We start from the raw sequence: 27,754 nt of genomic DNA, 5'->3' as shown, positions 1-27,754 counted from the left end.
CGGCAGAGGAAGAGGGCAGACTGAAGTCTTCTCTGCTTTGTCCTGCGTTGGTTCCAAAAATGAACCGTTTCAAATGTCACTTCCTTATTCGACATTTTTGTAGCTGTTGCAGGTTGGTTGTTGCGAGATATTCTCAGAAATACAGTTAGGAGGTTGTGAAAGCAAAGAAACTGAAAATGTTTCTACTCCCTGGTTCAGATTTTGACCAACACAACTACAAACTCTCTCAATTATTTGGTTATATTTGAATGTTCAGAGAGACACCACATGTCTATGAAGAGACACGAGGACAGTCATTTAACATCATTTAACGAGGCACAAAAGAACCACAAAGTCAGCTCCGATGTGAGATTCCATGCCCTTTGTTCGCTTTGCTTACAGGCAGGGAAAAGAAATACTGCTCCACTCAGTTGTTTGTGCTTTATTAATTTAAGTCACATGGACTCAGAGGTCACCGCTGACCTCCACAGTTTTACAGAAATGAAATACACTCCTCAGAGCAGCGTGGTCCTGACCCGCTGGCTCAGGGAGGTCCCGGTGCTCCATCACTGCCCTCCTGCTCATTCCTTTGGATGTGAGCATGTAAACAGAGTGTAGGTAGAGGGAGCAGGAGCTCAGGTGCCTTTGGGCTTTGAAGCCCTCAGCTCCGCCTCACAAACACTTGAACAGGCCTGTTTTTGTGCGCCACTGGAACAACAGACACCAGCGAATCAATGAGCCCGGGTGACTGACAGGCCGTGCTGAATTAAACAGGTATCAGCCAAATAAAACCCATCAAAGCCTGAGTTGTCATGGCAGCCCGCGCAGGTGACAGTGTTTTCAGACATGAGCCGGTGAACCCAACAAAGGCTTCACGCCAGCCCAGACGCTATTGATCGACACCGGCACTTGTGGAGGCTGAATAGTCCCACAGAAACACAGGCAGACAGAGGAAATGGTGCTATTATCCCCCCGCGGCTCTCTGATGTGGACCATGTGAATAGGCTGCCCACATTTTGATCCAACCCGTTTGAGCAGCACCCAAAATAACCAACGTCCTCATCTGTTCGCTGTGACCCCCCCGAAGTGTCGCATGTGAAACAAATTAGAGGTTAGCAAACAGAAATCATTGTTAAATAAAATGTGGCATAAAAGTAGTGTTGTTGGGAAAATGCCCTTTTGAAACTACATTATGAAAATAAGACTGAAGAATTAATATTTTGTATAAATTTTTCATTATTTATTGGTTATTCTACACGTTTCATACATTTTCTTTTGAGATCATTTATTTCATGATGCCCATTTATTTACTGTTGGTTGGGTCTTACATGTGGTGTGTGGTGTGGCACTGGTCCTCTTGTCCAGTTTAGGACTGCTTTTAAAATCAATAACAAAATAATACTAGAAAATGACCTCATGGGTCAAGTTCTCATTGAGGAAAAGTGATAAAGTAGGATTAATCTGCAAGTGTGTTGAGTTCATGGCTTCAAGTGTTCCCACCAAGTTAAGAATCTGACAGAAGTGAAGGTGAAGTCATTCTTTATTAAGTCTTAAGAAGTAAGCTACAGTGGTTGGACACCAACGAACAGGTCATTTATACAGATGAGCACTGTCACTCACTGACAGCAGCCAGAATACTGTCCTCTAGAAGGTCGAATATACCTGTTTTTACAAACACATAATGCAGAGCGACAGCAAGATGCAACAAACAAGCTTTAAATTAACTGAGTATAAACTTGTGAAACACAACATTCAGTACAATTCAGGCTGTATTTTCCATTCAGCTCTATGTGATAGTGTCGCGGTGCAGCACGGCCTGGTTTGACCCGTGTACATGTGCCGGCTCTCCATCTTTCTGCAGATATGTCTGAACACTTTGGTAGAGATAAAGAAAGTTCTCTTTAAGGCTGAAAACCCTGATGCTTCCACACAGCAAAGATAATCACTGACAGTGACATGTACACACCTCAGTTTTCTCTGAGACCTGCTGAGAGGAATGTGTGGAATGATGAAGGCTCAACAGAGGAGACACACACGCGTGCGTGCGCACACACACACACACACACACACACACACACACACAAGATTAAATAATAAGTTTCCATCACGAGCTGGACCAGAGAGCCAATTTAAATCTGTCGTATTGAAGTCGATTTCAGTCTGTCTGTCTGTGGCCCACACACTCGGGCTGAATGACAAGTGTTTGACGTTGGGGGTTGGACGAAGGGTTTGGGTCTCCATCAGGCGCTTCTGCAGAGGGACATCGATCCTCGCCCACCTTAATGTTTCAGGTTACGGGCCAGGACGTCACAAACAGCCCAGACACAAACACACACACGCTGAGCAGCAGAGTGTGTGTGTGAGCTGGTGCTCCTCTGAGAAGGACACGCTGGTGGAGCCCGGTAGAGATACCAGCAGAGTAACCCCGCTGTTCAGCAGGCTGCCCTCTTCCCACACTTAGCCCCCCTCCCAGCTCCCAGCCAGCCCACACCGCTGCTCTCACTCACTCAGACGCTGGCTGCCGCGTTAGGTTTGTCCTGAGAAACGGCCGCCCTGTAAAGTGAGCGTCTGGAGGTGAGGCTGAGCAAACGGGTGAACTGGGGGCTGAGTGGAGGGGAGTCGGCGGGAGAAGCTAAGGTGAGAGCAGCCTGCTAAACGAGCAGGGTTTAACCTCAGCAGCCAGCCTGGGTGATGTCTCCGCCGGAGCTCTTGGTCACCTCCAGAGTGGTAAAGATCTGAAAGGAGGAGCAGACACAGGTTGTGTTATGCAGCTTTTACAGGAAACACACACACCTAACGTTCTTCAAGGCCACCTGGTATTAAAACAAACCTGCCTGGGCGAAATGAGATGGTGTGTGAGTGAACGTTAAAACCAGGTCCAGAAAATGACTAAAACCCATTTGTTTAAATGAAGAATTAGCATGCGGCACTCCTTTAAAATGAAGACGTGCAGGCCACACAAAATGGAAAAGCAAGTAGATGAAACATCAAACAGGAAGCAATTGAGCGGCTTAATGTGCTGCAATTATCCTCACAACACATTAACATAATGTGTGATGCTGAGGTCATTCATTAAGCTAATGAATGCACAGCATTTATTCCAGAAAACAGGGAAATTTAAATATTCCTTGAGCTTAAGCTCAAACCACCATGATTAAAAAGTTCTTCTACGACATGTTAATACCTAAAGCTGCTGCATGTGGCCTCTGGGCTTTTTCTGTTTTCTCATCAAATGTGTGTGTGAGACACGGAGAAAGTGAGGGAGCAGGAAATATTTCAACAGGAAGCAAAGGACTCTGTCAGAGGCAACGCTTTATGCTTCACTACATATATGGGAGCCGCACCTTTTTTACAGTTACGGTCACTGCAAATAACATTTTGGATTTTACAAACGAGAGAGAAATGTTCTTCCGCTGCAGTGGAGCAGGTCGCTCCTTCATCCATGTTTTTCATTAATCCACCTGAGGTGACTGACTGTTAGTTTGACCTGAGGCCCACTCAGTCCATCTGTGTCACCTCTTCACTGACAGAAGTGCAGACGGTGGACCGGACCAGTCCACTCGGGGCCCGAGGGTCTAACAGAGCTAAACCGTGTTCACTTCTGGCACACAAAGGGGGGCTGACTTCTTACCTCAGCGCAGGTGGGGTGGATGCCGATGGTGCCGTCCAGCTGCTCCTTGGTGGCGCCACATTTTATGGCTGCGCCAAAGCCCTGCGTCACCTCGCCAGCATTTGGGCCCAGATAGTGGAAGCCGATGACTCGTTCCTGCAGCGTACAGGAACAACACAGACGTTCATGTCACAGTCACAGGAATGAGTTGGCTGCTACGAGCTCAGACGTGAGAGGTAATAATCCTAATATATAATATAAATAATAATCCTACATTGTCCAGCTTGTTGCAGATGATCTTGGCGTAGCATCTGTTGTTGTCTCTGCCGGGCACAGTGAACTCCAGAGGCCAGAACAGACTGTGGAACACCTGAAAACACACACACACACACGATAAGGCAATGTGAACAGCCACCAGCCGCAGCGTCACACACAAACCATACACCAGCTCTCCTCCCATTCATTGCATTTTAAAGCAGATTTCTAATGACACATCCGCCAACATAAATATACCATGTCTGCACCTTCCTCTGATGCTAAACATGAAGCTGGTAGAGATAAAAGAAGGTCCCTTTAAGGCAAATGTGCAGTCGGAGCCCTGGGGGCTACCACCTAAGTACAGTACTCTCTCCTTCATGACAACTATGAGACCGCTTTAACTACAAATATGTTGTTAGCCAGCTCTCCTCGTGTATCACAGCATTACATAATCTCACTAATCGAGTACATTTTATAAGACCCACTTTACTCTAGCAGGTCACAGGGTTCATAGTCTGGTGAGCCAGATAGCTAATCAATTATTCAGATGACAGAGTGTGTGTGTTTGTGTGTGTTACCTCGATGTTGTCCTGTCCATACAGCTCGGTGGCTCTCTCCTCTGACAGACCACAGGCGCCGTACTCCAGCGGGGTGAACACAGTGGTGGGAACGTTGATGTAGTCACACTGCACAAACACACAGTTCATTCAATATGTAAATTCTCATGTCACACAATACACTCTTTCCACCTTTTCATAACAATATGGCCAATAAACTGAATACCTCAGCAGAAAGAAACACTAAAGTATCCACCCTGCTTGTATTTTCCTGTTTTACTGATGTACAACTACATTTGGATTTTCACCTCATGCAACAGAAAGACTAATTCTACAATCTAACTAAAGTTAAAATAAAAAGGCACAGCAGAGGCACACTATTTTACTGAGGCATGCCTACATCATCACTAAATCAGCCAACTGACCCTTCGCTAAGCCCCTGCAGAGCGGCCACCGTCCAATCCCACGTTAGCAACCGTAACGAGGTGTGTGGGGGGGGTGCCTGCCGTGCTTTCAGTAGTCTCACTGAGGCCACACTTTATTTTAGTATTTTAGAGCTTAACGCTTCCAGAAGGCAGGAACATGCTGAAACAGTGTGCAGATGGAGCCTACAGCAGATATACTCAGTTACAGAATGTATGTCTGAAGCCAAAAACACAAGAGCAGAGATGTTGGGCTGGATTAAACTAAATCAACAAGACGATCACTAAGGTTAGCTAGTAACTGACACAACTAGCTAAGCCACTTAACATTAATAGAGTTATTCAACCATTGTTGTGCATCATTGCCAGCTCATCACAGTAGTCAGCGTTGTTAGTAACGCTGACTACTGTGTGCTTAGCTATCTAATGTTAGAGAACAAAGGTGTTTTCATTTTCATTCTCAGACACCATTAAGGCTGTTTGTTCGTTCCTCAGGTGGATTGAAAAGTGGTAGTGTGTCTGATGCTGCAGTGGCACCGCTGAGTTTTTCCCTTACAAGAATGTTACTCTGCCAACAAATTATATTGTGAGCTCTACAGTTATACTGCTGTTCTGTCTACCTCGCTCAGATATTATCCCAGAAATGTGTTATTATTTCCTTTGGGATATATCTCACAGCTATCAGATCTTTACTTTACAGTAAGCAGTAGAGTCATCCTTCCTGTTAACATGTTAAAGTCTAACATGTCAACGACTACATCTGAGAATTTGCCGTCTTGTGGTGGAAGTGTCTCTAAAAGCAGGTGTACCTTGACTTTTGAGCCTCCAAAGAGGCGTCGAGCCAGCAGCTTGCCAGCCTGGATGGCTACAGGCGTCAGCTCCCACTTGCCCTCCAGAATGTCTCCGATGGCGTAGATGTGAGGAACGTTGGTCTGCTCTTCATCGTTCACTGGGATTTTTCCATTCCTGGGGGGTGGAACACAGAGGTCAGTGAGGAAGAACAGTAAAATTACATTCATCTTAGCCCTCCTGGAGGGGGAAAGGCTGATCCTGATCATCTAATCATCTTTACTCCATGTTCAGCATACTGCTGGATCAGATATGTGGCCAACGAAACAAAAGCAACAGGCCTTACAACAAGGTAGAAATCCAAAGAAGTGGGTCAAAGGTCATGTTGGGAAACAGAACGGACACCCAGACGAGTGCACTAGTATTTATATAAGCCATGTTATATTCTACACTGTACAGCAGCAGAGCAAAGCAAACCTGCTGATGGCCCCCCGAACCCGGTGGCCCCGACTGTGTGCCTGCTTCATCTGAATACTACGAAGGTCATAAGACCGGGGCACATGACTCACAGAGCGCTCTTTTAAGCTGGCCTCATACCGTCTTAATCCCTGCTGGCCTCAAACATTCATTCAGTCATTCACAATACAATTCAAGGACACGTCGCAAGAAAAGGCCCCATTTTTTAAACGTGTTCTACTGGAATAAATAAATGATACCAAACAAACATGACTTTCTAGCCAGTTTTAACTTTGACTGTAGTTATCCAACTTCAGCTCTGACACTATGACTGGGAAATGAAAGGGACAACAGGAAGCGTACTGGTGAGAGGCACCAGCCCACGTCGAGTCTAATCCAACAAGCAAAATAACAACACCAACGTGAAAAGCTCTCACATTTACATAATTTACTTTACTACTTCAAAAAGCTGCTTCTATCTTTCTCATCTTGCTAACAAGACAACGCCCCCCCCTCCACCAGCACACACACACACACACTCCCCTGCAGAGAGCCATGGGACGGCGATATCTGCTGAATCACCATGACTGTACCACAAGTCTTAAAGGCACAGGCCGCCCCACGTCATGGGATGGACATCTGTAGAGAACAAACACCAAGAGACAATAAACTTACTTGGGGTTGACTTTGACCCCCGTCTTGTCCAGGCCAATCTTGTCTGTGCACGCGTCTCGGCCCACTGCTATCAACACCTGACGAACAGAGAATCGTTTAGTTTCGATCAGCTCATTATTCCTGCAGGGAAGCTGCAGGCATTTTATCTACAGACAAAACAACTGCAGACTGCAACACATAAATGTCTTAGCTAATCTAAACTGATTATTTCTACTTTTACAGTGTTTGGTATCAACCCTGTGTGGCGGCTTAACGGCACAACAACACGAAGGCACCAAAACCTGATGATTATGTTTTTCATGTAAACATCTCAAAAGATTGAATTACATGTGAATCTGAAATGTACTGATATTGTAGATGCGTCTACACTCGGCCAGGTGACACCGAACCAACAAATCTATGGACACCCAAAGAGTCAATAAATGAATAGAAGCATATATTTTACAGAATTACCCGTTAATAAAGTCAATAAATGAACAATACTTTGAGAACTCATTAAATTTCACTAATTCTTCTAAATGTTGTCTTCATAATAATTAATTAAAATAAGTTTTCTGAGAGTTCATCTTTGTTTCATATTAGGAATTTTAACTTAAAAAGTCTGTTTTTATTTCAGAATAATCTCTTCTCAGGCTGAAGGCTGAGAGCGTGGTCACAACGCTATCTGGGAAAAGGACATGGAACTGAAAAAATAGATCATTAAATAAAATGTGTGATCATGAGATGGGACATTTTGAAATAAAATTTGACATGAGATTCAATTCAGACGTTATTGGGGACACACTTCTGAATAGGGGTTGGTTCTTTTTTTTACATTATAAATTAACCATAATTTCAAAATAAAGAGTTGAGCTTTAATATTTTTGTAAATGACTGTTGGTTGGCCAGTGTCTGTTTCATTTGTGTAATATCAAACACTTTGGGACCCCCTGACGCGGCCGATAACAACAGTAAATGGTCGATCAGGACATACAGTGTTGTACTCTCCCTCGATGATCTCGTCGCTCTCTGTGGACTTGGCGGTCACCTTCAGCTTGCCAGGAGTGCCTGCTTCCAGCTCCTCTACCTGACACACACAGACGCAGGAAGGTCAGAGGACAAGAGCAAACTTTGGGTTTCTGTCAAATGTCTGGCTGAGAGAGAAAACGCCACAATAAATCCAGTCTTCACACTCACCTTCAGGGGGACATACTTGCGGAGGAACTTGACACCGTGCTCCTCCATGTGCTCTCCAGCACGGTTTGCCATTTCCTGATCGAAGCCCCTCAGCAGGATGGACCGGACCATGACGGTGACGTCGAGACCCAGGCCGGCCAGGAAACCACCACACTCCAGAGCCACGTACGACGCCCCGATCACCAGGGTCTTTCCCGGGCAGTAAGGCAATGAGAAGAGGTCATCACTGGTGACAAACACAGACAGACACAGGAGGTCAAAAAGAGCAGATGTCCGTCTGCTTGGAGTTTAAAAATAATACTACGACTGTTTATTTCAGGTGCATTTGCAAAGTATAACACATGCTGCTGCTGCTGCTGTTTGAAAACTAAATCTGAACACCCTCCTGCCACAGCGGCTCTCCTCTCTCCACACTCATATCCTGCAAACAACAAACACACCCAGATAGACGAAACACCAAAGGACACAAAATACTGTCCACACCACCGTCCCAGAGCTGTGGTTGTGAGACGTGAGGCGTTGTGGGACTATGTGAGCAGCCTGAGACCACTTGTGGGTTTCCAAAACAGCAGCATAATCACCACAAACGCCTAAAGATAATCTTGCATAACAATTAGACAGCTGGGAGACTAATGGATGCCCTGAGGGAAAGACCACCTGCAGAGGATACAAGTGTCCAGATCATTAAAGGCTGTGTTTGTGTTTACAGAGATCACACAGGCAGCTGCTGAACCTCCCTCTGCTCTAAGAAAGAGCTCTGGATGGGGCGTGGCGTTGGAGCCATTGTGTAAATGGCACTGAGCTCTCACCTGGTGATGCAGTACTCCTTGTCCCCGGGGATGCCCAGGTAGCGCGGCCTCTCGCCTGTAGCTAAGACAAACTTAGCCGCTGTGTAAAATGTCTCCTTCCCGCGTTTGTTTGTTGCCTGTCAGAGAAAACAAACATGAGCGGTGAGGTGTTGCTAAAGACCCACGACACTCAGTTGTGACAGACTCATCTTGCAGAGTGTTTTAGGCAGTGATGTACAGGATGTTATCAAACCTCTTCCGTTTGCGTGCAGCTAGTGATGTTATCACAGCAAGGAAAGCCAACAACTACAATGCTGACATGCAGCCAACAAGGAAGGCTAAATGATTAGCTAAGCCTGCTCAAGACAAACAAAACAAAAATGAAAAAACAGGCTGCCACAACAGGCTGGACACCATTTCAGACAGCTTATCAAGATTAGTGGCGAGATCTGGGGTGGCTGCTTGATCGCGTGAGGAGGACAGACTTCATTCTATGTCAAAATAAAAAGCTGCACAGTGCAGTATTAAGAAATGCTGTCTGTCAAGTCTCCTACACCAGAAACCAAAATAGCCAACCGAGCGTGTCCGATCACACAGGTGGTTCCTTCATATCAAGCGCCGTCACTTACCTTGACTTTGTGAGGCTCGATGAACTCTGCGTAGGCGTTGACGTAGTTGACGCTCTTGTCTCTCAGTGCCACCCTGTAGCCCCAGTTCAACGAGCCGATGTAGTTGTTCACCGCCGTCTTCATCGTCTCCCAGTTGTGTTTGACTGTGTGCAGACAGACAGACAGACAGACAGACAGACAGACAGACACCCGTCAGCGGAGTCTACTAGTGACGACAAGTGACTATTGACGAGGCTTGCCCCCGATTTACCACGGCAAGCCGGTGCGATGTCCCCCCTCCGCGACCTCCGGGGCCGGTGCTCTGAGCCCTCACCTGTCTCGTCAAACTCCCAGCCGAACTTGCGAGCGTCCTGCATGGCCGTGCCCAACATGGCTGTCTGGTGCATCAGCTTCTTGGGGATACAGCCCACGTTCACACAGGTCCCGCCGAGACCTGATCACGTGGAAATGGTCAGTAACCATCCAGGTTACATTCAAATAAATATTGCATCATATGTCTCCTGAAGTGGAAGCATCTTACCCCAGGTGGTTCCCTTTGGCGTCGGCACAACATAGTCCAGTACCATGGTCTTCTTCCCCAATATAGCAGCCTCCTGTTGTCAACAGAGCCAATGTTACTGCAACATCACAATAACCCATGATGTGCGGTTACCGATTACAGCATGACAACATCAGCTTTAGTTTCACTCTCATTCTCAGTCAACAGCACGACATCTATTACAATAAAACCTTGACAGGCTACACTGTGAGTGCACTGCAGTTCATTCTGTCACCTTTGAGCAGGCCAGGCCTCCAGACCCTCCTCCGATGACAATCAGGTCGTAGTCGTAAGCTTCGTTTTCTCCGCTCAGGAGCTGCTGCAGGCTGCCGTCCTTATGAGCCTGACAGAAGAGTCAAGAGTCATCAATACAGCACTTCTCTGTCAGGTGGTGACAATATTCATGACCTATGTCAAACATAGACTGAAATGTTTTCTCAGCTGCAGCAGCTGTTATTATTAACAGGTGTTGACCATGTCAATACGAGTCCATGACTTGCTCTGACGGTGGTGAAAAATCAACATATACCTGCTGTTTTGCTGCCTTTGTCTTGCCTTGCCTTTGTCAAGGTTGAGTGGATGATTTAAGTTTGCCCTCCTGGTTCACACTATCGAGCTTCCTGTTATTCTATAATCCTCTAAAGTGAAGACACGACTCATAACCCAGTATGTTCAAACTCTAAGTTTACATTTCTCAGTGGCTTTGAGGTAACGGTAGACTTTTCAAAATTATTTGCAGTAGATTCCTATTTTTCCTACTTAGTAGTGGGACACCACCACTAAAAGCTACATATTTTACACCAGTATGGAACAGGTTCCATTCCAGTTCTGAACCCTTCAAGCATTTCGGCCAGAAATAAGTTGGTTTTTAGCTTGAAGTAAAAAAGTTTTCCTTGCCCTGAAGTATGAACCATGACAGTAACTGTGGAGGTGAAGCCTCCTCATCATGAACAGTTGGCTCACACCTGTTTTATTAATACGAATGACTGTAATAACAGAACAAAAGCGTGCAGGTGATTAATGCGATCTGCCATCTCTCTACTACTGTGTACGACTGCTGTGCGGCGCGCTCCATTAACGACACATCCTAGATTACAACGGCTCTGCTCAAAACTGGTGATAACTCGAGCCGGTCTGTTAGATTGAACCGAGAATCCTGAACCGGATCAAGAACCAGAGCTTATTTGGTGGAAAAGCGGCGAATGACACATTTTCTGTCCTGGTTTCTTTCTTTACAAGGGACCATGTGAAAATGGAAAAGAAATTCCAGTTAACTTTCCATTTTCGTCTTTCCCACAGCTAAACTGAACTCAGCACGCTTTACATCAAAACCACAATATTTGTCTCACTGACGCCTCTTAACAGGCGTACATGTGAATCCTTCTAGTTGTAAACCCAGTGGAAAGACACCTGAACCTGGACCTTAATGGTTCTTCTTACAGGTTCAGGTTATGTGAAGTCCCACGTTCCAGGTTGTAAACTTGCCGTCATGGAAAAGAGTTCACAGCCTTTACGGCTGAATTCAGAAACAAAACATGGCTGACTGGCATGACCTCGGTACACCTGCACGTCTTTGATTACAGCCCTTCCTTCCCTGTTCTGTCTGCTGTGACAAAGGCCTACTGAGGGAAGAACACGCTGCACGCTTCAAGAGCTTTTTATGCAAATAGAAAACAAGTGGGTTGAGCATCAAATGTCACTTGAGCCAAACAGGCATGTTTGTACACACTTTCTGATGATGGTGCTGCAGAACAAGATCCCGTCACAACGGTCGGACAGAAACACACACGCCGTCCTCACCTGCATGGTCTTGTCACATCCGCCGAGATGCGTCTTGTTGATGAAGACGTTAGGAACGGTTTTCTGTCCCGTCATCTCCAGCAGCATCTCCTGGTAGTTGGTTCCATCCTCTGGACACAAGGAGTCATGTTGTTTACATGGAATACATGTCTCTCACATGGTAATATCTGCACCACCTCTGAATATTACCGTTGTTATGCGTGTGCCTGGTATCTTTATCTAGCCTCTTACTCTGTAACTCGTGGTTCAGACAGCGGCTGTGCTCAAATAGTGGCCCGTTTTTCAAAGCTTTGTCTGCTGTCAGTTTAACCCTCGGCTCAGTCCGTTTCCCCAGTCACAGCTCACCGCTAACACAAAGCAACACTGTTGCTACGGTTACCTGCAGTTTGATATTCTCATCGATTTAGAGCGGACGTCGGGTGGATGTTTGCATGGGGCGTCCTGTCATGTGACTTAAGCAGACACCAGCCGAGCAACAGTCTAGATTAGCACCTGTTGTAATGACCTGAGCGTAAAGTTTCATCAGCTGTGTCAGGAAGGATGGTGGTGCCCACAGGATGGTCAACATCAAAACTGTAATCCTTGACAATGCATCAGTAATCAAATGGCATCTGGGCGGACTTGTTTTTGTAATCTGAATACCTAGTCCTGGTTGAATGTTATCTGTGACTACCCAACCCTGCACTACATTAGCATTTACTTCTCCTTTCTGCCTCGGCGGAAAAGACAGCTCTTTACCTCACAGCATCTGACTGTTGTGAACTTAAACCTTCACGTCATGTGCGGTCTGGGTTTCTCTTCGCTTCAGCGGCTCGCCAGTCTGAAGTGAAGTGAGGGGCCCAACATGTAAGAGGAGCACCGTCCTTAGCTGGAGCACAGTTTTCTATCCTGATATTCTTGACGGTGATTAAGCTCATCAGCCGTTAATTAAACATCAACGTCCTTTCATACCATCTTTATCATACAGCTGAGACTGGGTGAAACAGAGCAGAGAGGATGGGTTTACTGGGACTGAGATATGGCACGAGGCCAAGATATCTTCAGCCAGTGACTCAGCAGGTTCAGTGCTGCTGCAGAGGGAGACCACAGCACCCTCTGGGGCAGCACGCTATATCACTGCTGTATACGTTTATACCGACCAGGCAGCAGATGTGAGGACATCTGTACATGACTACATAATCTAGTATTTGTCAACAACTACAACTTCTCCCATGAAGACATGTCTTATACCATCACGGCTGTGTTTCACAACATGGCCATTTACTCTGTGGTTATCCAGCAGCCTCCTCTCACGGCTTACGTCTGATCTGATCTGATCTTTTTAGATAATGTGCACGCACTGCTTAATGTTGGGCTGAAGTAAAGTGGCACCAATGTACCAGGCTGCAGGGGTTTTCTTAAGTGTCCTCGTGGTGTAAAGCCTCCTTACCGATGAGATCCAACTCCACCACATTACAGTCCACTTTCAGCTCTTTGAACAAGTCTTTCACCTGCAAACACACACAGGAAAAGTACCTCAGTTACACTGTCCATAGTGTAAATATTCATTTATCATTACAACATATATTTATTTACCATTGCTTATTGTATACTGTTGTTTTCTTTATTCTTTTTTTTCTATTGTGTTATTGAATTTGAATGAATAAGGAAAAGTCTAGGTCTAAACCACAGGAACACTGGTTCACTTTAAACTACAAAACAGCTGAAACAGTCCACATCCATCATCTAGAGGTTCATTAAAACCTGTAATCCTGTTTATTTAGCCACTAGAACACCAGATGAGAGCACAGGCACAGACACCAGAGCAGCCCGGGGTCTGGTTAGCTCTTCATTAGCCATCAACTAGAGGCGGTCTAACTTATGGAACAACACCGGCGGCTAACACGACTGTGACTGCACTTGATAACAGCAGACGGTCTTATCTCCACCAAGCCTCGGGTGATGTCTGGTGACCCTCTGCTCACTTGTGGTGGCTAAACTTTGTATTTTGAGCCTCTAACGAACCGAAGCCGCCGTCTGCGGTCATGGTCGCGCCAGCAATTAGACGGAGCCGGTGTAGTTCGCGGGAGAAGATGGAAGTTTTCCGGCCGGCGGAGGAGAGTCCTCCCGCCGAGCCGGAGGTAAACCCCTTACCTTGACGCAGAACGGACAGTAGCTTTTGCTGAACACAAGCACTTGGTTGGAGTCGATGAGCAGCTGTATGCGAGATTTCAGCTCATTCTTCCCGGTGTCGTTTTCGATGGGGGGCATTTTGAGGTATTTCCGTCTGCCTGCGCAGGGCAAGCCTCGACAGACGGCTGGCTACGAAGTGAGGAGAAACCCACTAATTAGACGGCGCCGACTGTCTGTTAACAGATGTGTGCGGACGTCTCTGGGTCCCTCGGTCCGTTCTCTAAGGGGAAGCCGTAGAAAGCAGCTGTCCCGCGGGGTCGCTCCCTCTGCAGTCAGCGGATAGTCTACCGACCCGCCAAACGTCTTCACCAGCTCTGCTCGCTCTACTTTGGGTGCACCCGATATGAGACACCGCCTTCACCGGATATTGCCTCGCTCACCACTGACAACAGGAAGAACTCCGCCCTCACGGTCAATGCAGTGCTTCAAAACGAACCCACCCACAGAGAGCACGTCACAGGGCTGCCTGTTTACATGCCGACGGGCACAAAACTGTTATTTCCGCTAAATATCCCCATCAAATCAAACTATTTCACCACAGGTACAAGAAATAAAGAAATAAAGACTTCGTAGCAGCTGGGGCGTGGGGAACAGAAATAAGGGGGCCTACAGGCGCTTCTGGAGGACAGCTAATCCCAAAGTAAGACAGAGGTGAAGCGAAGACGAGCACGGATAAAGTTTATTATTGATACCAGGAGGGTTTAAAGGTGTAATCGGTCCTGTAGTCCCTGTAGTCCCTGTAGTCCCTGCGGTGCCTTCACTGGTCCCGGAGTTGGTCCATGAGCACACAGTCAGTCATGTAGCGCCACCTGCAGGACACAGGGACAGGTGGTCTGCCTCCCCTGTCCTCCCCCAAGCTCACCCAGCAGCACCCTGACCAGTAGTCCTCTGTGACATAGTGACATCATGTTAAATTAACAAAGGATGATAATGAATAAACTGAGACTTAGACTTCTTTAGTGATTCCCATGTTACAGCAGCAACAATAGAACAGAAAGAGTGAAGAAGCAACAGTAGAAAAATAAGCAATAGTAAATAAATATGTTGTGATGATAAATAAATATTTACACTATGTATGGACAGGAGTATGAAAGGAGTGGAATGATATGGATGGAAAAACAGTATATTAACATCAGCCAGTGATGCTGGTGTTGGCTGATGGGAGAAATGACCTGCGGTAGCGTTCCTTCTTGCAGGGTGGGGGCCTCAGCCTGCTGCTGAGGGAGCTGCTGAGGGCCCCCACAGTCTCATGCAGAGGGTGAGAGGGGTTGTCCATGATGGACTTGAGTTTTGTTAGTGTCCTCCTCTCACACACCTCCTCTATGGAGTCCAGGGAGCAGTCCAGGACAGAAGCGAACTGGAGACACAAATAGCATCCCGGCCACAGGCAGCGACTGTGGGAGGAATAACTGGAGTAACAAGTGAGAATGATGGCAACAGCCCCCCCAGTAATGATAGGAGAGAACCAATGACGTGGATATGCTGCACAGTGTGTGGTGGTATAGTACATATAGTATATAGTGGGCTAACAGGTGAGCTGACATATGTATCAGAAATATGTCTGTCCAATATATATACAGGGTTCACAAAAAGTTAGGGATATTCAACTTTCAGGTGAAATTCATGGAAAATGTAAAAAGTGAATGCTACAGTGATATTATATCATGAAAGTAGGACATTTAAGTAGAAGCATGCAATGGTAGTTTCTTCATCTTAAACAATTTATTGAAAGAAAATCTAACAACAGTGGAGGGTAAATGAGGGTAAACGTAAAATTGGGACGTGGCCAAAGGACGTCCACTCCTCTCCTTTCTGTGACTCTTCCAGTCTCTGTATCACTGTTCCAACCTCCTGATGACACTCTGTGACCCTCTAAGCTCAGTGAACACCTCCGTCTGAGGACTTCCTGTTTGAAGCCTCCAGTGTTGAGGTGCTGCTGATCAACTGTTAGGTGTCGTCTTGGTCTCATGATGTCAGAATGTGAACAGCAGGATGAGGAGGACTGTTTAAATACCAATTCTAACTGAAGCAGGAAATGTACTGGTGGTGGTTCATCCTGAAATTTCACCTGAAAGCCGAATATCCCTAACTTTTTGTGAGTAGTGTATATATATCAGGCAGATGAGGGGAGGAAGAAACATGAACTACTCTTTACCTCTGGATTCTCTTTGTTATTCAAATAATCTAAGTTCACACACACACACACACACACCTGTGTTTACTGGCCTTTAGGACAGGAACATAAGGCCCAGGCCTCCGTGGGGCACCCAGACCACGGCTACACTGTTTGTAGTCCATTTCTACTGTCTTTGTAGTTGTTTTGTGTCTTTATGGCTGTTTTGCATCTTTGTCATAATTGTGCTCTTTTGTCTGTGTGGTTAGTTTTGTGGCCCCTGGAGGCCTGGACCCTGTAGGCCCATTCAGTAATCCATCAATGAATCTTTTTTTTTTTTTTTTTACATCAGAATAAGGAGTGGCCTGTCCACTCATGCTGCTCAGACGTGTCAGCAGGGGCCGCCTCAGCACACTGATCACCGACCAGCTGAGGAGGCAACATGACACAAGGCGGCTCACCTGTTGACGTCACGGTGCTGAATCAGGTATGCATCATCATAGAAACGCAATCTGTGCCCATCGTTTCCAGGTGAGTGTGTCTGGGTGCTTTCCACCCTCAGGCCGAGCGGAGCGCACTTTGGCTGCAGTGTGCGCCACGTTTGCGCAACAGCTCAGGACGCAGAAAGTCTCCTGACAAGTTTGAACAAGAGCAGACTGATGGTGATGTGAAGGACTTCTGGGTTTAAGGCCGCGCCTGTGTGTGTATGTGTGTGTGTGTGGGTGTGGGTGTGTGTTTGTGTGTGTGTGTGTGTGTGTGTGTGTGTGTGTGTGTGTGTGTGTGGGTGTGGGTGTGTGTGTGTGTGTGTGTCTTGCTCCACCTCCGCCGCCTTGAATAGAGGAGGCAGCTGAGCCGCGGTGAAGCAGTAATTCGGTGAAGAGGAAGCAGACAGGAGGCGGACTGCGCTCAGAGAGGACACACCGAGAGACACAGTGACAATGGCAGAGAATAAGATGGGCCCAAACCTCCAGGCCGGAGCCGGATTCCTCGCCAAACGGGTCCAGAAATCTCTGAATCGAGCTCAGGAGAAGGTGAGCCAGGGAAACCAAGTGACTGAAGTAACTGTGGGCCGATGTAACCTCAGAGGTGCGCACTGTTAGCAGCTTGGTGAGCCACAGACAGACTTATTGAAGCTTCTTTTTTTAGACTTTTCTTTAGAATGACTCTATGGGGGGTTCTGTGTAAAACTGATATGAGGCTCATCTGAGGGGGTGCAGCCTCAAGTAACTGCTGAGATTCACAACAAGGCTCCCAAACAGGGACCAGCAGCTCCCTCAGAGGGCTGCTTTGGTGCTGCTTTTGTTCTCCTCAGTAGAAACCGTCAAACGAGACAGTGTGTAAGAATAATTGCTTATTTCTGCTGCTGCTCTCCCAGCCCACAGTCCCGTTACCTAGCTCTGTGCCAAGCTGTGACTCAGAGAGACGCTCCCAGGTTAGAGGGTAGAAGCAGGCCTGTGTGCTGGAGCTCATCATGACGGTGTAAGAAGCTGTGGTGCTGACCACAAGAGAAGGGGGAGCGTTCGGTGTACAGGGCTATAAAGCACATGCTCCCTGCCCTGTCTCCTGCACGTTGTGACTGTCTCCATTTGAATGATTGCCCCTGCGTGCATTAATAAAACAGTAGGTTGGACTTTCCCAGGCTGAGCACCAGCGTTGTTCGGTGCTCTACAGCTGTGTGCAGACACAAAAGCTGCCACTTCCTGACTGCACTTCCTCTCACTCACTGAGCCTCTCTCGCTCGTTTGTGGTTGACTTGTTTGATTTCGCTGCTCCGTCTCAAAACAGCAGTTACACAAATGTGCATGTACTCTAAACCTATTCTGGGATTTATTTTTATTTTTATCATGGAAGCGGTAGGATAGTCATGATAATGAGAGACTTTGTTACAGATCTGAAGTTAAAGGTCATTTGAGGCTTTCATCCAGCAGTGGAGTGTGAAGGACACCGTGACATGTCTGTCTTTAGGGGGAGGCTCTGGAGTGTGTGCTGCTGTACGTGGAGATGGAGAGTTAGTCCATTGTAATGAATTGTGCTAGACTACTAAGTCAGCTGGGCTCATGCATCCCAACATGAGCTTTAATGGAGTCTATGTCGACCAATAAGTAACGAGACGTCGCAGCGCAGAAACGACCTGAAATCTTGTTTGGCGTTTCTGCACCTCAGTTTCTTCTTTCTTATTGGCTGACATTTACAACAACAGCGAGCAAGATAAACTTAGATATACAGCACATTTCCCTCCAGATGGATGGACAATGCGCTGCACAAAGCCTGAGCTAGCAAGGAGGTTGCAGCTACAAAGATTATGGCCTGTGGATAGTCTGAAGATAAAACATTAAACACAAGTAAACACCGTTAACAGACATAAATAATACACATGATTTATAACCTGTCATCTGTCCTCCACATTAGGACACACTTTCATTCATCAGCTCCCTCTGGACACTAAATGTGTTCTACAACTTTTCCACACCTGCAGCAGTACTCCCATACACTTGGAAACACACTTTGATTGATTGAAAATTGACGGAGTTCCCCTTTAACTGATCTACCTCCACTACTCATTAATACCAGAACCTTCATCTAATCTAATGCTGAAACTCTGACTGTCGTTACAGGTCCTTCAAAAACTGGGAAAAACCGTGGAGACCAAGGACGAGCAGTTTGAGCAATGTTTCCAGAGCCTCAACAAACAACAGGTAGATGGACATATAACCTGTTGGTCCTGAGAACGTCTCTACATGGTAGTCCTTTAAAGGGCATGGACGTTAAAACGGCTCCACCATAAATCTGCTGCTCTAAAAACAAAACAGAACAGAGTTGCGATGCCAACCCACAAGTTCAGACAATCAGCTCGGCCTTGAAAACAGGAAATACTTGAAACTAGATGCAGCTCCCTCTCATTTTCTTATCCATTCTGCAAAAGTACAGCTTGTTTCGTCTCCTCCAGATCTCCATATGCAAGCATTGAACATGATACTGGAAGAAATGAGGTATCAGTTTTTGGGGGTTACTCACATGCTAATGAACTCATAATATGTATTAGGACCAAGATTAAGTCTTTGAAAAGATTTAAAAGCAGATAATCTAATCTAAAAGCAGTAACCCCCCCCCCCCTTTACTCTGTGTAAAACTAACACAAAAATGTTAGCAAAGAACAAATAGATATTCTTTTTATTGGGAAGACGTTTCTGGATCAGTACACTCACTACATGCCTCTTCTCTACACTCACTCGTGGCCACAAACTGCTGTCGAACAAAAGTTAAAGGTTAATTTCTAAGCTGCTCAAAGCTCATTCGGTGTTAAACACAAAAACAACAGTACATATTGGAGGGAAACTGATGAGGAGCAAACAGGAAGGAAGTGGACGCTTTCACTTCACCATCACCACATCAAGTGTTGTGATTGCTGCTTACTTTAAACCCGACCTTGCGTTCAGACGGTCAGGTTTTGTGGATTACATGCAGTTTGGACTTGCAGAAAAAGTTATTCTGCAAAAGAAGGCAGTCCAACAGAAACGCTGCCTTCATAATGATGAAGCATAAGAGGCTCAGATCGGCCACAGAGATACGGTGCCACTGAATGTAACCTCTACCTTGTACTTCTGCACACAGAGCGATGGGAACAGGCTGTTTAAGGACGTCAAAGCCTACTACACAGCAGTGAAAGGTAGGTTTTGAAGCATGTGTAGGAACACAACAGTGTTAACAGAATTACTCTCTTTGCTCCGGAGAGTTTTAGGGAAGTGAATTTTTTCTATTCTTGGATTCTGTGTGGACTTTTGCAATTCAGTCTGCGTTGCCATGTTGTACAAGAATAAATAAAAGCCTGCAGTGAAAAGAGCAAACGCAGCATCGCATGTATGATTCATGTGTGTGAAGCCGTTGGGTTCTTGTGTTGTCAGCTATTGCTGCTGCACTGTGAGCTCCGGTCAGGAAACCACTGTTGTTCTGACCTTCTTGGTGTGGGTGTAGCAGCAGTGCCACAAACCCTAAAAACAATGTCGGCACAATGTGCTGCCCTGCTGATGCTGGATGATAAGTCGATCCTCATGGAGTCATGATTACATTCTAAGATTTGTTTTTTCCTTTCTCCTTTCCACAGCCGTGCACGAGACGTCCAAGCGGCTGTCCCAGACGCTGCGAGACATCTACGAACCGGACTGGAATGGAGTGGAGGACCTCGCTGTCATTACGGATGTATGTCAATGATGTGTTTATATGAACGTTTGCTCAGACTGCAGTCTGGAAACCAGATCAGTGGATAAAATCACTTCCATTTAAGCAGGAAAATAAATGTTTAATTTCACCAACAGGCATATACAGTATGTGCAGCTGAAGTTAAAGGAAGAGTCTCAAAGAGCTCTGTTTTGTTCTGTTTGACGGCTCCTACGGCGATAAGTGGTGTTTGTAGATGTGTTTGTGGAGCTCACTGATCCAGAGATCCAAAGAGTGACCTCAGCGATGGTCTTCACTGTTTGCCTTCATCTGAACATCAGATTTGTTTCTTAGATTTCATCATCTGTACTCATCAGTCTTCTTTTGTTTGTTGGGCCATCGTAACCGTTTGCTCACAATGCGTGCAGAGACCTGCCAGACCAACCACTGGGTGACGGAAAACGTCTCACTGTTTGTGGCTTGTAATTTTTCCTGGTAATTTTGCCACAGATGGAATTCATAGTTCTACAAATGCAAAGCTTTCGTCAGTGGTTCATAGGCTCAGTCACCATCGTGTTAAATCATTCGACGATGCATCGTGACTTTTACTCAAATTTACATTTATTTAAATGAAAATCTTTGAGATTATAACTTTAAACCAGTGTCAAGCTGTCAGCATCTGTGTTGTTTTACTGTTTGGGGGCAAAACTCCACAACAAGCTAAACACACTTCTGCCTGGCAAATCATGCCCATGTTATCATGCCCATGTTATCATGCCCACGTTATCATGCCCACGTTATCATGCCCACGTTATCATGCCCACGTTACCATGTCCACGTTATCATGCCCACGTTACCATGCCCATGTTCTATTACAGCTGAACCAGACAACAGTCTGCTGCACAACACAAGACCCAGACTCCTGCTAAAGTCCCCTCGTTACCTAGCTGACAAACATGACCACATCTCATCCTGCACCTCAGCTAGATGACCCTAACCCTAACAAGAAACTAAACAAACAGTTAAAAAGTGTTCTGCTAACGTCAGTCTGCAGGCCAAATGAACATACCTGCAGATGTCCCTTGGGGTCTGGATAGATGCTGGAGTGGTCCTTTAACCTTTCAGCACCACTACCAGCACACTGCGTCACATCAGATGTTGACTACAGAGCAAGTTTGTTTACTGTGTCTTGTTCCCCTGCTGGAAACAGATTGGGACACTCCCCTCCAGCCGACTGAGACAAAAAGGAGCATTTCTGATATTTCCCCAAAGATTTTCTTTCTTACTATTTAATGATAAAGGACTGCTAACAACACTAGCTTTAATGAAGTTGCTCCACATTGTTCGTTTAAGTGAGTCAAGCTTTTCATATTGTGCAACAGTGCTCGTATCCTTCTCGTCTAGTATCTTGGCAGCTGCATTGATGTGTTACAACTGTTTCTCTTAGAGTGAAGACTTGTTGTGGAACGATTACGAGGAGAAACTAAGTGACCAGATTGTTCGCACCATGGAGAACTATACGAGCCAGTTCCCTGAGGTCAAGGTAACCTGATGCTTCTCCACTTGGATCACTTCCTGCTGAGCTGCACTCGAATGGCTTTCGGGTCTCTTAGATATCACCAGGGATCGTCCATCCGCTCACTGGTGAACTCTGCTCTGTGTTTCAGGAACGAGTGGCAAAACGCGGTCGCAAGCTGGTGGACTACGACTCAGCGCGACACCACCTGGAAGCGCTGCAGAGCGCCAAGAAAAAGGATGAAGCCAAAATATCAAAGGTAGAATGAGTGTTACAGCACGTACAGTAAGAGCCGGTTTGGACTGTAAGTTCTTAAAGATCTGCTTTCAAATCCTCTTGAACAGGCTGAGGAGGAGTTCAACAAAGCCCAGAATGTCTTTGAAGAAATAAATAACGAGCTGAGGGAAGAGCTGCCTGTTCTCCATCAGAGGTATGGCTGGCCGTCCTTCACTGTGGACTTTTGGATCACGATAAGTACAAATAGAATATCTGTGTGTGAATCAGCAGGTTAGTCGTCTGTGTGTCATTAATCTGAGCAAAAGGTTGCAAATTATTAGCGTTAGCACTTTGGGGAGAAAAACAAACCTTTGGCTCAGACAGATTTAGTCCAGGCAGAGTGTGGACTGTAACATATCAGCTGAACTGAAGAAGATGGTGATGTGGATGAAGTGAAAGACAAACTGTGAGTCGTCTCTGTCTCTGTAGCCGGATAGGCTGTTATGTGACGGTGTTCCAAAACATATCCAACCTGAGAGACGTCTTCTACAAGGAAATGAGCGTGGTAAGATATGACACAGATCTCTTTATTTACTCACTCCCTGCATCATTACTGTGAGGCGTTATTTAAAGGCATGGTGTTTGTGTTACAGCTGAACCGTGAGCTGTACAATGTGATGAAGAAGCTGGAGACTCAACACTCGGGAAAAGCTTTCATCATCAAGGGTCTGAACAGGTGAGGCACTGTGCTTCCTCATCTGTGGTTAGTGCTCCCAACAAGGAGGTCTTACCTGGTTTACAAATAACACACACCTACACACACAAGCGATTAGCTAGCTATATACGCACCTTATGTTCATAGTGACATACTTTTGTTAGTGTAGTTATGACGACCTGTCACCTGATTAGTGATGTTGTTAGCTTGGTAACTTGCCGCACTGATTCTGAGGTAAATTCCTCAAACTGTATAAAAGAAAAAAGAATATAATATAGAAGAAAAGAAGTGGACATAGCTTCTGGCTCCAAACAGAAGTCTGATTGGATAGAAGTCAATGAGAAAATGAGGCGACTTCTCTCCTGATTTATCAGCTCTGTGAACCTTTTCCTCATGAGTTTCTGCTCTCAGTCTCTAGTTTACAGTCTTCTTCAGGCATTCATGGCATCCTGCAAAACACAAGGCACATGCATCAGAAAAACATGAGGCGCTCAGCATTGCCAAAAGCTGGAGTCCTAATAAAGGCAGACTGTACAAAACGCTGAATCCAAGTTCAAAAATAACAAATGTACTTCGTCCTCAAATAGCACATCAGCCAAGTCCAAGAAGAGAAAGTCCCTGGTCATCTCCAATCCCATCCCCTGCAATACAGCTTTCCCCGCCGACCACGTCTCCATCCATTCTCCTGCCGAAAATGAAAAAAACGGCACTCCCTCTCCCCCCGCCCTACAGACTCAGAGTATCTCTGAGGACACCAGCCTACCAGAAGAAAGCAGCGTCTCATCCAAAGACGTCAACTCGTCAGACTCTGACCTCAGCTCCAGCGGCACCAACACACCCAAGAGGCAGTCGGTGTGCGGCAATGAGAGCAGCGACAGGAGCTCAGGGAGTGTGGAGGAGGTGGAGGAGGTGGAGGAGGTGGAGGAGGCAGCGGAGGCGGAGGAAGAGGCAGAACTTGCTGCAAGCCATTCGGACGACTCCGGGGTGGGAGTAGCAAAGTCAGAGGCTGCGGGTCAGGAAGTGTCCAATCCCTCTGACTCTGCAGACAGTGATGCCCCACAGAGTCCAGAGCAGGAGAAGGTGAGTGATCCACCGTCAGAGGAGGCAGAGAACAAGCCTGCACCCGTTCCGGCCCCTCGCCGCTCCTTCCGCCGCTCCGTAGACGGACCCCCCCACTCACACGCAGAGGAGGAGCAGGAGGAGACACAAGACGGCGACTCAGGAGCTGAGTCCACTTCATCCAACCCACCAGGCTTCCTGTACAAGGTACACAGCTGGGATTAAAGGAGGATGTTGGTTCGTTTACTCTTTCAGATGACAAGATTGACTCAGTGAGGCTGGAAATTAGTTTGTTTGTTAGTGTAAAATGTGTTTTTACTGCTAATGTTTAACTTTTCATTTGTCAGACGTGTATTTTAGAAGTTAGCTAGTCTCACTTTAACAGACTGACTAAAACTAGTTCACATACCTACATACTGTGTGTGTGTGTGATTTCAGTTTACTCATATGCTGTTAAAAGCAGTTTATCGACCATTCGAACAATAAAACACAAAAGCAAACAAACTATAACTCATGATAAATACAAGTACGCTAGTCTTTTGATGTACTGCTACTGATCACTCATTTCACCTCTGCTTTAGTGAAGAAGCTGTATTTATGCTCTCCCACCCATAGTGCCATCTGAGTTTTTCAAGTAAATTTAAAGGTTCAGTCATAGTTTAGTATGTCGAGCTTATAAAATATCTGTCTGAGATTTCCACTCTCACTCCAACACCTAGGAGGTGAATAAAATGTCCTTTATGGTTGCATTTTTAAAAACTACTGTTGGACATTTAAGTGTCATTTTTCAGATCTGTGAGCAGCACAAACAAAAAATATATATATATATATATATATATATATATATATATATATATATATATATATATATATATATGTATATATATCCCCTCATAGTTGTGACCTGTGTTTTACACCAGGGGGTGGCGTTAGAGAGCCATGCAGCGTCTGAAGAAGGCCTGCTCCAGTTCGACCAGGGAGACCTGATCCTGGTCCTCGCCGACCCTCAGGAGGTGAGTGTGTGAGCTCACTTCCTGTGGCCCCTCAGAGATCCAACGTGACGCATGTCCTCTCAAGTCTTTGCTGTCTGAACCTGGATGTGTTCTTTAGACCACAGTGTGGGGTGGATTTGAGTTTTCCATGTGTGCGTCCTGCTGCTGATGATCTTTTCATCACATGTCCGTGCTCTTTTCCTCGTTGAGTGAGGAGTTCTAATTTTTCTGGCCAAACAAACGGCACACTGACATATTTCCACTTCAGACAAAATGGAGTCTGACAGCAGGAAATGTTTCAAATGTCTAAATTAAAAACTCTCTGCTAGCATTAGGGGGCTGCTTTCACAGAGCATCCAAAGGCTTTGGGTCAGTCAGAGCTGCTCTCAGTCAGTCCTGTGGTGTCCTGCAGGCCTCCTCCTGTTTAGGAAACATGATACCATGAGTTTGTAAAAGCACATTTTGACTGTCGGTGAGTTTAATAAGGATCCAATCAGCAGGTCTGAACAGTCTGGTAGCACTTCAGCGCTGCTGAACGGGGAATATCTCTGCTGTCTGTGAGAATTAGTCCTCAAACCTCAAATGTGCTCTGCAGGTGCTTTTCTTTTGACAGATCTATGAGTGCACAGTCACCAAATGAAATGCTTTTGAATATATGTCACAAAAGTAATGAACTCTGTTTCATCTATGACACTTTAATATGATTTTATTCTTAATTAGTGTTATTTATTATTTTCTAATTTAATGTTATTTAAAGGTTTAATATAATTTTATTTATTTTTTTGATTGAATATTTCATTTTTTTAAATTTAATTACAATTTTGAATTTAATCTAAATTATGTCAATTTAATAAAATGTATTTGAATTGCTTACTTTTTTATTTTAATTTAAATTTTTACATTTAACTTGAGTTTAATTTGACTTATTGAATATTTTCTAATCTAATTCAGTCTAGTCCCTCCTTTATTTCACATTCCCTGACACGGACCAATCACCTGTCAGTGACCTGCGGACACATAAGTTAGTTCATGAAATCAGCTCAACTCATTCAGGACCTGGTGACAGGGGACACTTTGTGAATTCAACTCAAGATTTTTGTGTGTGTGTGTGTGTGTGTCTCTCGCGCAGCAGGAAGGCCTGGTGAAGGGGATCAGGGAGGAGAGCTGGCACCAGCACAGGGATCTACAAAACCACTCTGGGATCTTCTCGGAAAAACTCATCCGGCCTGTTCAGGCAGAGTGAGGCAACAGTCTCTTCTTCCACCGAGCATTGGTGACTCACTCCCCCACACACACACACACACTCACACACACTCACACACACTCACACACACACACACACACACACACACACACACACTCACACACACTCTCACACACTCTCACACACACACACACACACACACACACACACAGGGAGTGAACCCATATGCTTTGGGTGCTGAGGCTGTACAAACAGATGACGTGACAAACAAACACGTGGTTGCTCACATGCATCGATTTTGCAACTTGTGGAACAAAAGTGACTGAGCTTCAGAGCGTTTTGTAAGAGACCTTTGGATTGTTAAATGTTACAGTATTTTTCCTCTTTTTGTATTTTTAAATTTTAACTTTCTGTGAAACTGTGAATCTTTATAATGATATGATCTTGTATAAAATGTCCGAATAAAGTTGTAAATAACAGAAAAACGGATGTTGTGGTATGAAATTCTGCAGATTTGACTTCCATTTATTCTGCTGATCTGGGAATTTTCAGCCTAAGAGAAGCTGATAACAGGCAATAAGTTTGATTTGCAGTTTGTAAATAAAGGAAATTGTTGCAGCAAGACTGCAGATAAACCGTCTGAGACCTGGAGGGGAATACAATGATTCACCAGAGAGGAATGTGAAAATATTGTCAAGTCCTGGAAACTGAGACGCACTGACTGATTGACTGTGAGGGGTTTATGGAAGAAAGGTCTCTTGTGTTTAAGGCCGTACTGAGCTGGCGCTCACCTCGGTTATGGAAATCTGACATTTTAGCATGTTACCAGGCTGTACGCAGAAATAACCAGTAGATTAATGAGTGAACACCAGCAGGACGAGTTCAAGGCCAAGGTACAGGTAACCTTCAACATTTAGATGGATTGTATGGATCCAAAGGACCAACACAAGGCAGCATCACACATTTAGTCTGAAACCCAGCTCACAAGAGAGGACGTCCATTCCTTTTGACTGAACGCTCATTTCAGACAGCATGTCAGACAGAGTGTTTGAACCCTGGTGCTCATTGGAGACAGTTCAGCTGAGGGAGCATTTTCATTCATTACATTGCAGGTAGTATTTTTAAACGTGGGTAATATTTGTCCATATTCTGGTGTCTAAATGACTGGAAGTGGTCCAGTAGATCACCTCAGCCAGCAGCCACCAAACAAGCCACTAAAAGAGCTTGTTTGATCCACTGACAGGCTCAGAGTGTTATTCTAAGTGTGTGATAGCATCATGGAAAGGATCCCTACAGAGAGAGACCTGGAAGATCCTTTTGGTTTAACCACAAACAGCACACACACCAGACTACATTCACTAAAACAGGGATTTTACCTTAGAGGAGTCGATGGTCTACTGCCTTGATCGATTAGTTTGTGTTATTGTGTGACATTTGTTACTTAGCACTGAAGTACAGCTAAAGCTGATGGAAATGTCATTAGTTAACCAAGCATTTAGTCATGAACCGAAGTGCAGGACAAATTACAGGACAACAAAGTCTGACCTGAAGGAAGTGTGTATATATGAAAAGGTGCTCTTACACAACTAAAGATTGGTCAGTGGAGACACTGAAGAATTCTCCTCTGGTCCATTTAATGGAGGGGTTGACTGACTGGGTTGATGTCTGTGGGCATTGAGCCATGAAAAGGTGTGATACTCTCTTCATTTCAGATGGATGTAACTGCATCAAACACCTGGAGGAAGCAAGGTGAAGGAAACTTCGTACCAATCATCTGGTCTCTCATTCACCTGAGCTGATCAGTGACACATAGTCCTTAAAATGGATATTTCAAAGGAATCAGTAACTTCAATGCAATAGCTGGAGCTGATGTCACTATTCAGGAATACGGCTTAGAGTGAAAGCCCGCCTGGCGTGTTGTCCTGTTCATGATGA

The 27,754-nt window shown here is 45.5% G+C and overlaps 2 protein-coding genes across 4 annotated transcripts; one reads left to right on the top strand and one right to left on the bottom strand.

Annotated features, from left to right (window-relative positions):
* Positions 1 to 1,501: 1,501 nt before the first annotated feature.
* txnrd3 (thioredoxin reductase 3) lies at positions 1,502 to 14,177 on the bottom strand. 2 transcript variants are annotated; one of them, XM_070838144.1, is made up of 16 exons: positions 13,811 to 14,177; positions 13,107 to 13,167; positions 11,678 to 11,787; positions 10,113 to 10,220; positions 9,860 to 9,932; positions 9,590 to 9,772; positions 9,340 to 9,482; positions 8,732 to 8,847; positions 7,923 to 8,148; positions 7,720 to 7,812; positions 6,747 to 6,823; positions 5,636 to 5,792; positions 4,426 to 4,533; positions 3,864 to 3,959; positions 3,611 to 3,745; positions 1,502 to 2,714 (listed from the first exon to the last, which is right to left on the bottom strand). In XM_070838144.1, the coding sequence occupies exons 1-16, from the start codon at positions 13,925 to 13,927 to the stop codon at positions 2,652 to 2,654; spliced, it is 1,866 nt and encodes a 621-aa protein (XP_070694245.1). In that variant the 5' UTR covers positions 13,928 to 14,177; the 3' UTR covers positions 1,502 to 2,651. The 2 variants fall into 2 exon arrangements, with proteins under 2 accessions (XP_070694245.1, XP_070694253.1); XM_070838152.1 differs by having other exon boundaries at positions 9,653 to 9,772.
* Positions 14,178 to 16,368: 2,191 nt separating this feature from the next.
* bin2b (bridging integrator 2b) lies at positions 16,369 to 26,275 on the top strand. 2 transcript variants are annotated; one of them, XM_070851800.1, is made up of 13 exons: positions 16,369 to 16,449; positions 16,801 to 16,993; positions 18,578 to 18,658; positions 19,575 to 19,629; positions 20,065 to 20,159; positions 21,565 to 21,660; positions 21,785 to 21,892; positions 21,978 to 22,063; positions 22,339 to 22,414; positions 22,503 to 22,585; positions 23,152 to 23,830; positions 24,544 to 24,636; positions 25,745 to 26,275. In XM_070851800.1, the coding sequence occupies exons 2-13, from the start codon at positions 16,901 to 16,903 to the stop codon at positions 25,856 to 25,858; spliced, it is 1,659 nt and encodes a 552-aa protein (XP_070707901.1). In that variant the 5' UTR covers positions 16,369 to 16,449; positions 16,801 to 16,900; the 3' UTR covers positions 25,859 to 26,275. The 2 variants fall into 2 exon arrangements, with proteins under 2 accessions (XP_070707901.1, XP_070707910.1); XM_070851809.1 differs by lacking the exon at positions 16,369 to 16,449 and having other exon boundaries at positions 16,633 to 16,993; positions 25,748 to 26,275.
* Positions 26,276 to 27,754: the final 1,479 nt, after the last annotated feature.

Source organism: Pempheris klunzingeri, chromosome 2, assembly GCF_042242105.1.
Source record: "Pempheris klunzingeri isolate RE-2024b chromosome 2, fPemKlu1.hap1, whole genome shotgun sequence".
NCBI lineage: Eukaryota > Metazoa > Chordata > Actinopteri > Acropomatiformes > Pempheridae > Pempheris > Pempheris klunzingeri.
Note: the sequence above shows the minus strand (reverse complement) of the source record. Positions and strands in the feature narration are given on the sequence as shown.

What these genes read in the sequence shown, in the direction of transcription:
- txnrd3 (XM_070838144.1), bottom strand. Translation starts at nt 13,927, where the DNA reads ATGCCCCCCATCGAAAACGACACCGGGAAGAATGAGCTGAAATCTCGC. An exon ending in GATGTGACAAGACCATGCAG is followed by an intron (nt 10,221 to 11,677) that starts GTGAGGACGGCG and finishes CTCTTCTGTCAG; the next exon opens with GCTCATAAGGACGGCAGCCT. An exon ending in GGGGTCAAAGTCAACCCCAA is followed by an intron (nt 5,793 to 6,746) that starts GTAAGTTTATTG and finishes TCCACCCCCCAG; the next exon opens with GAATGGAAAAATCCCAGTGA.
- bin2b (XM_070851800.1), top strand. Translation starts at nt 16,901, where the DNA reads ATGGCAGAGAATAAGATGGGCCCAAACCTCCAGGCCGGAGCCGGATTC. An exon ending in CTGCCTGTTCTCCATCAGAG is followed by an intron (nt 22,064 to 22,338) that starts GTATGGCTGGCC and finishes CTGTCTCTGTAG; the next exon opens with CCGGATAGGCTGTTATGTGA. An exon ending in CACCAGGCTTCCTGTACAAG is followed by an intron (nt 23,831 to 24,543) that starts GTACACAGCTGG and finishes GTTTTACACCAG; the next exon opens with GGGGTGGCGTTAGAGAGCCA.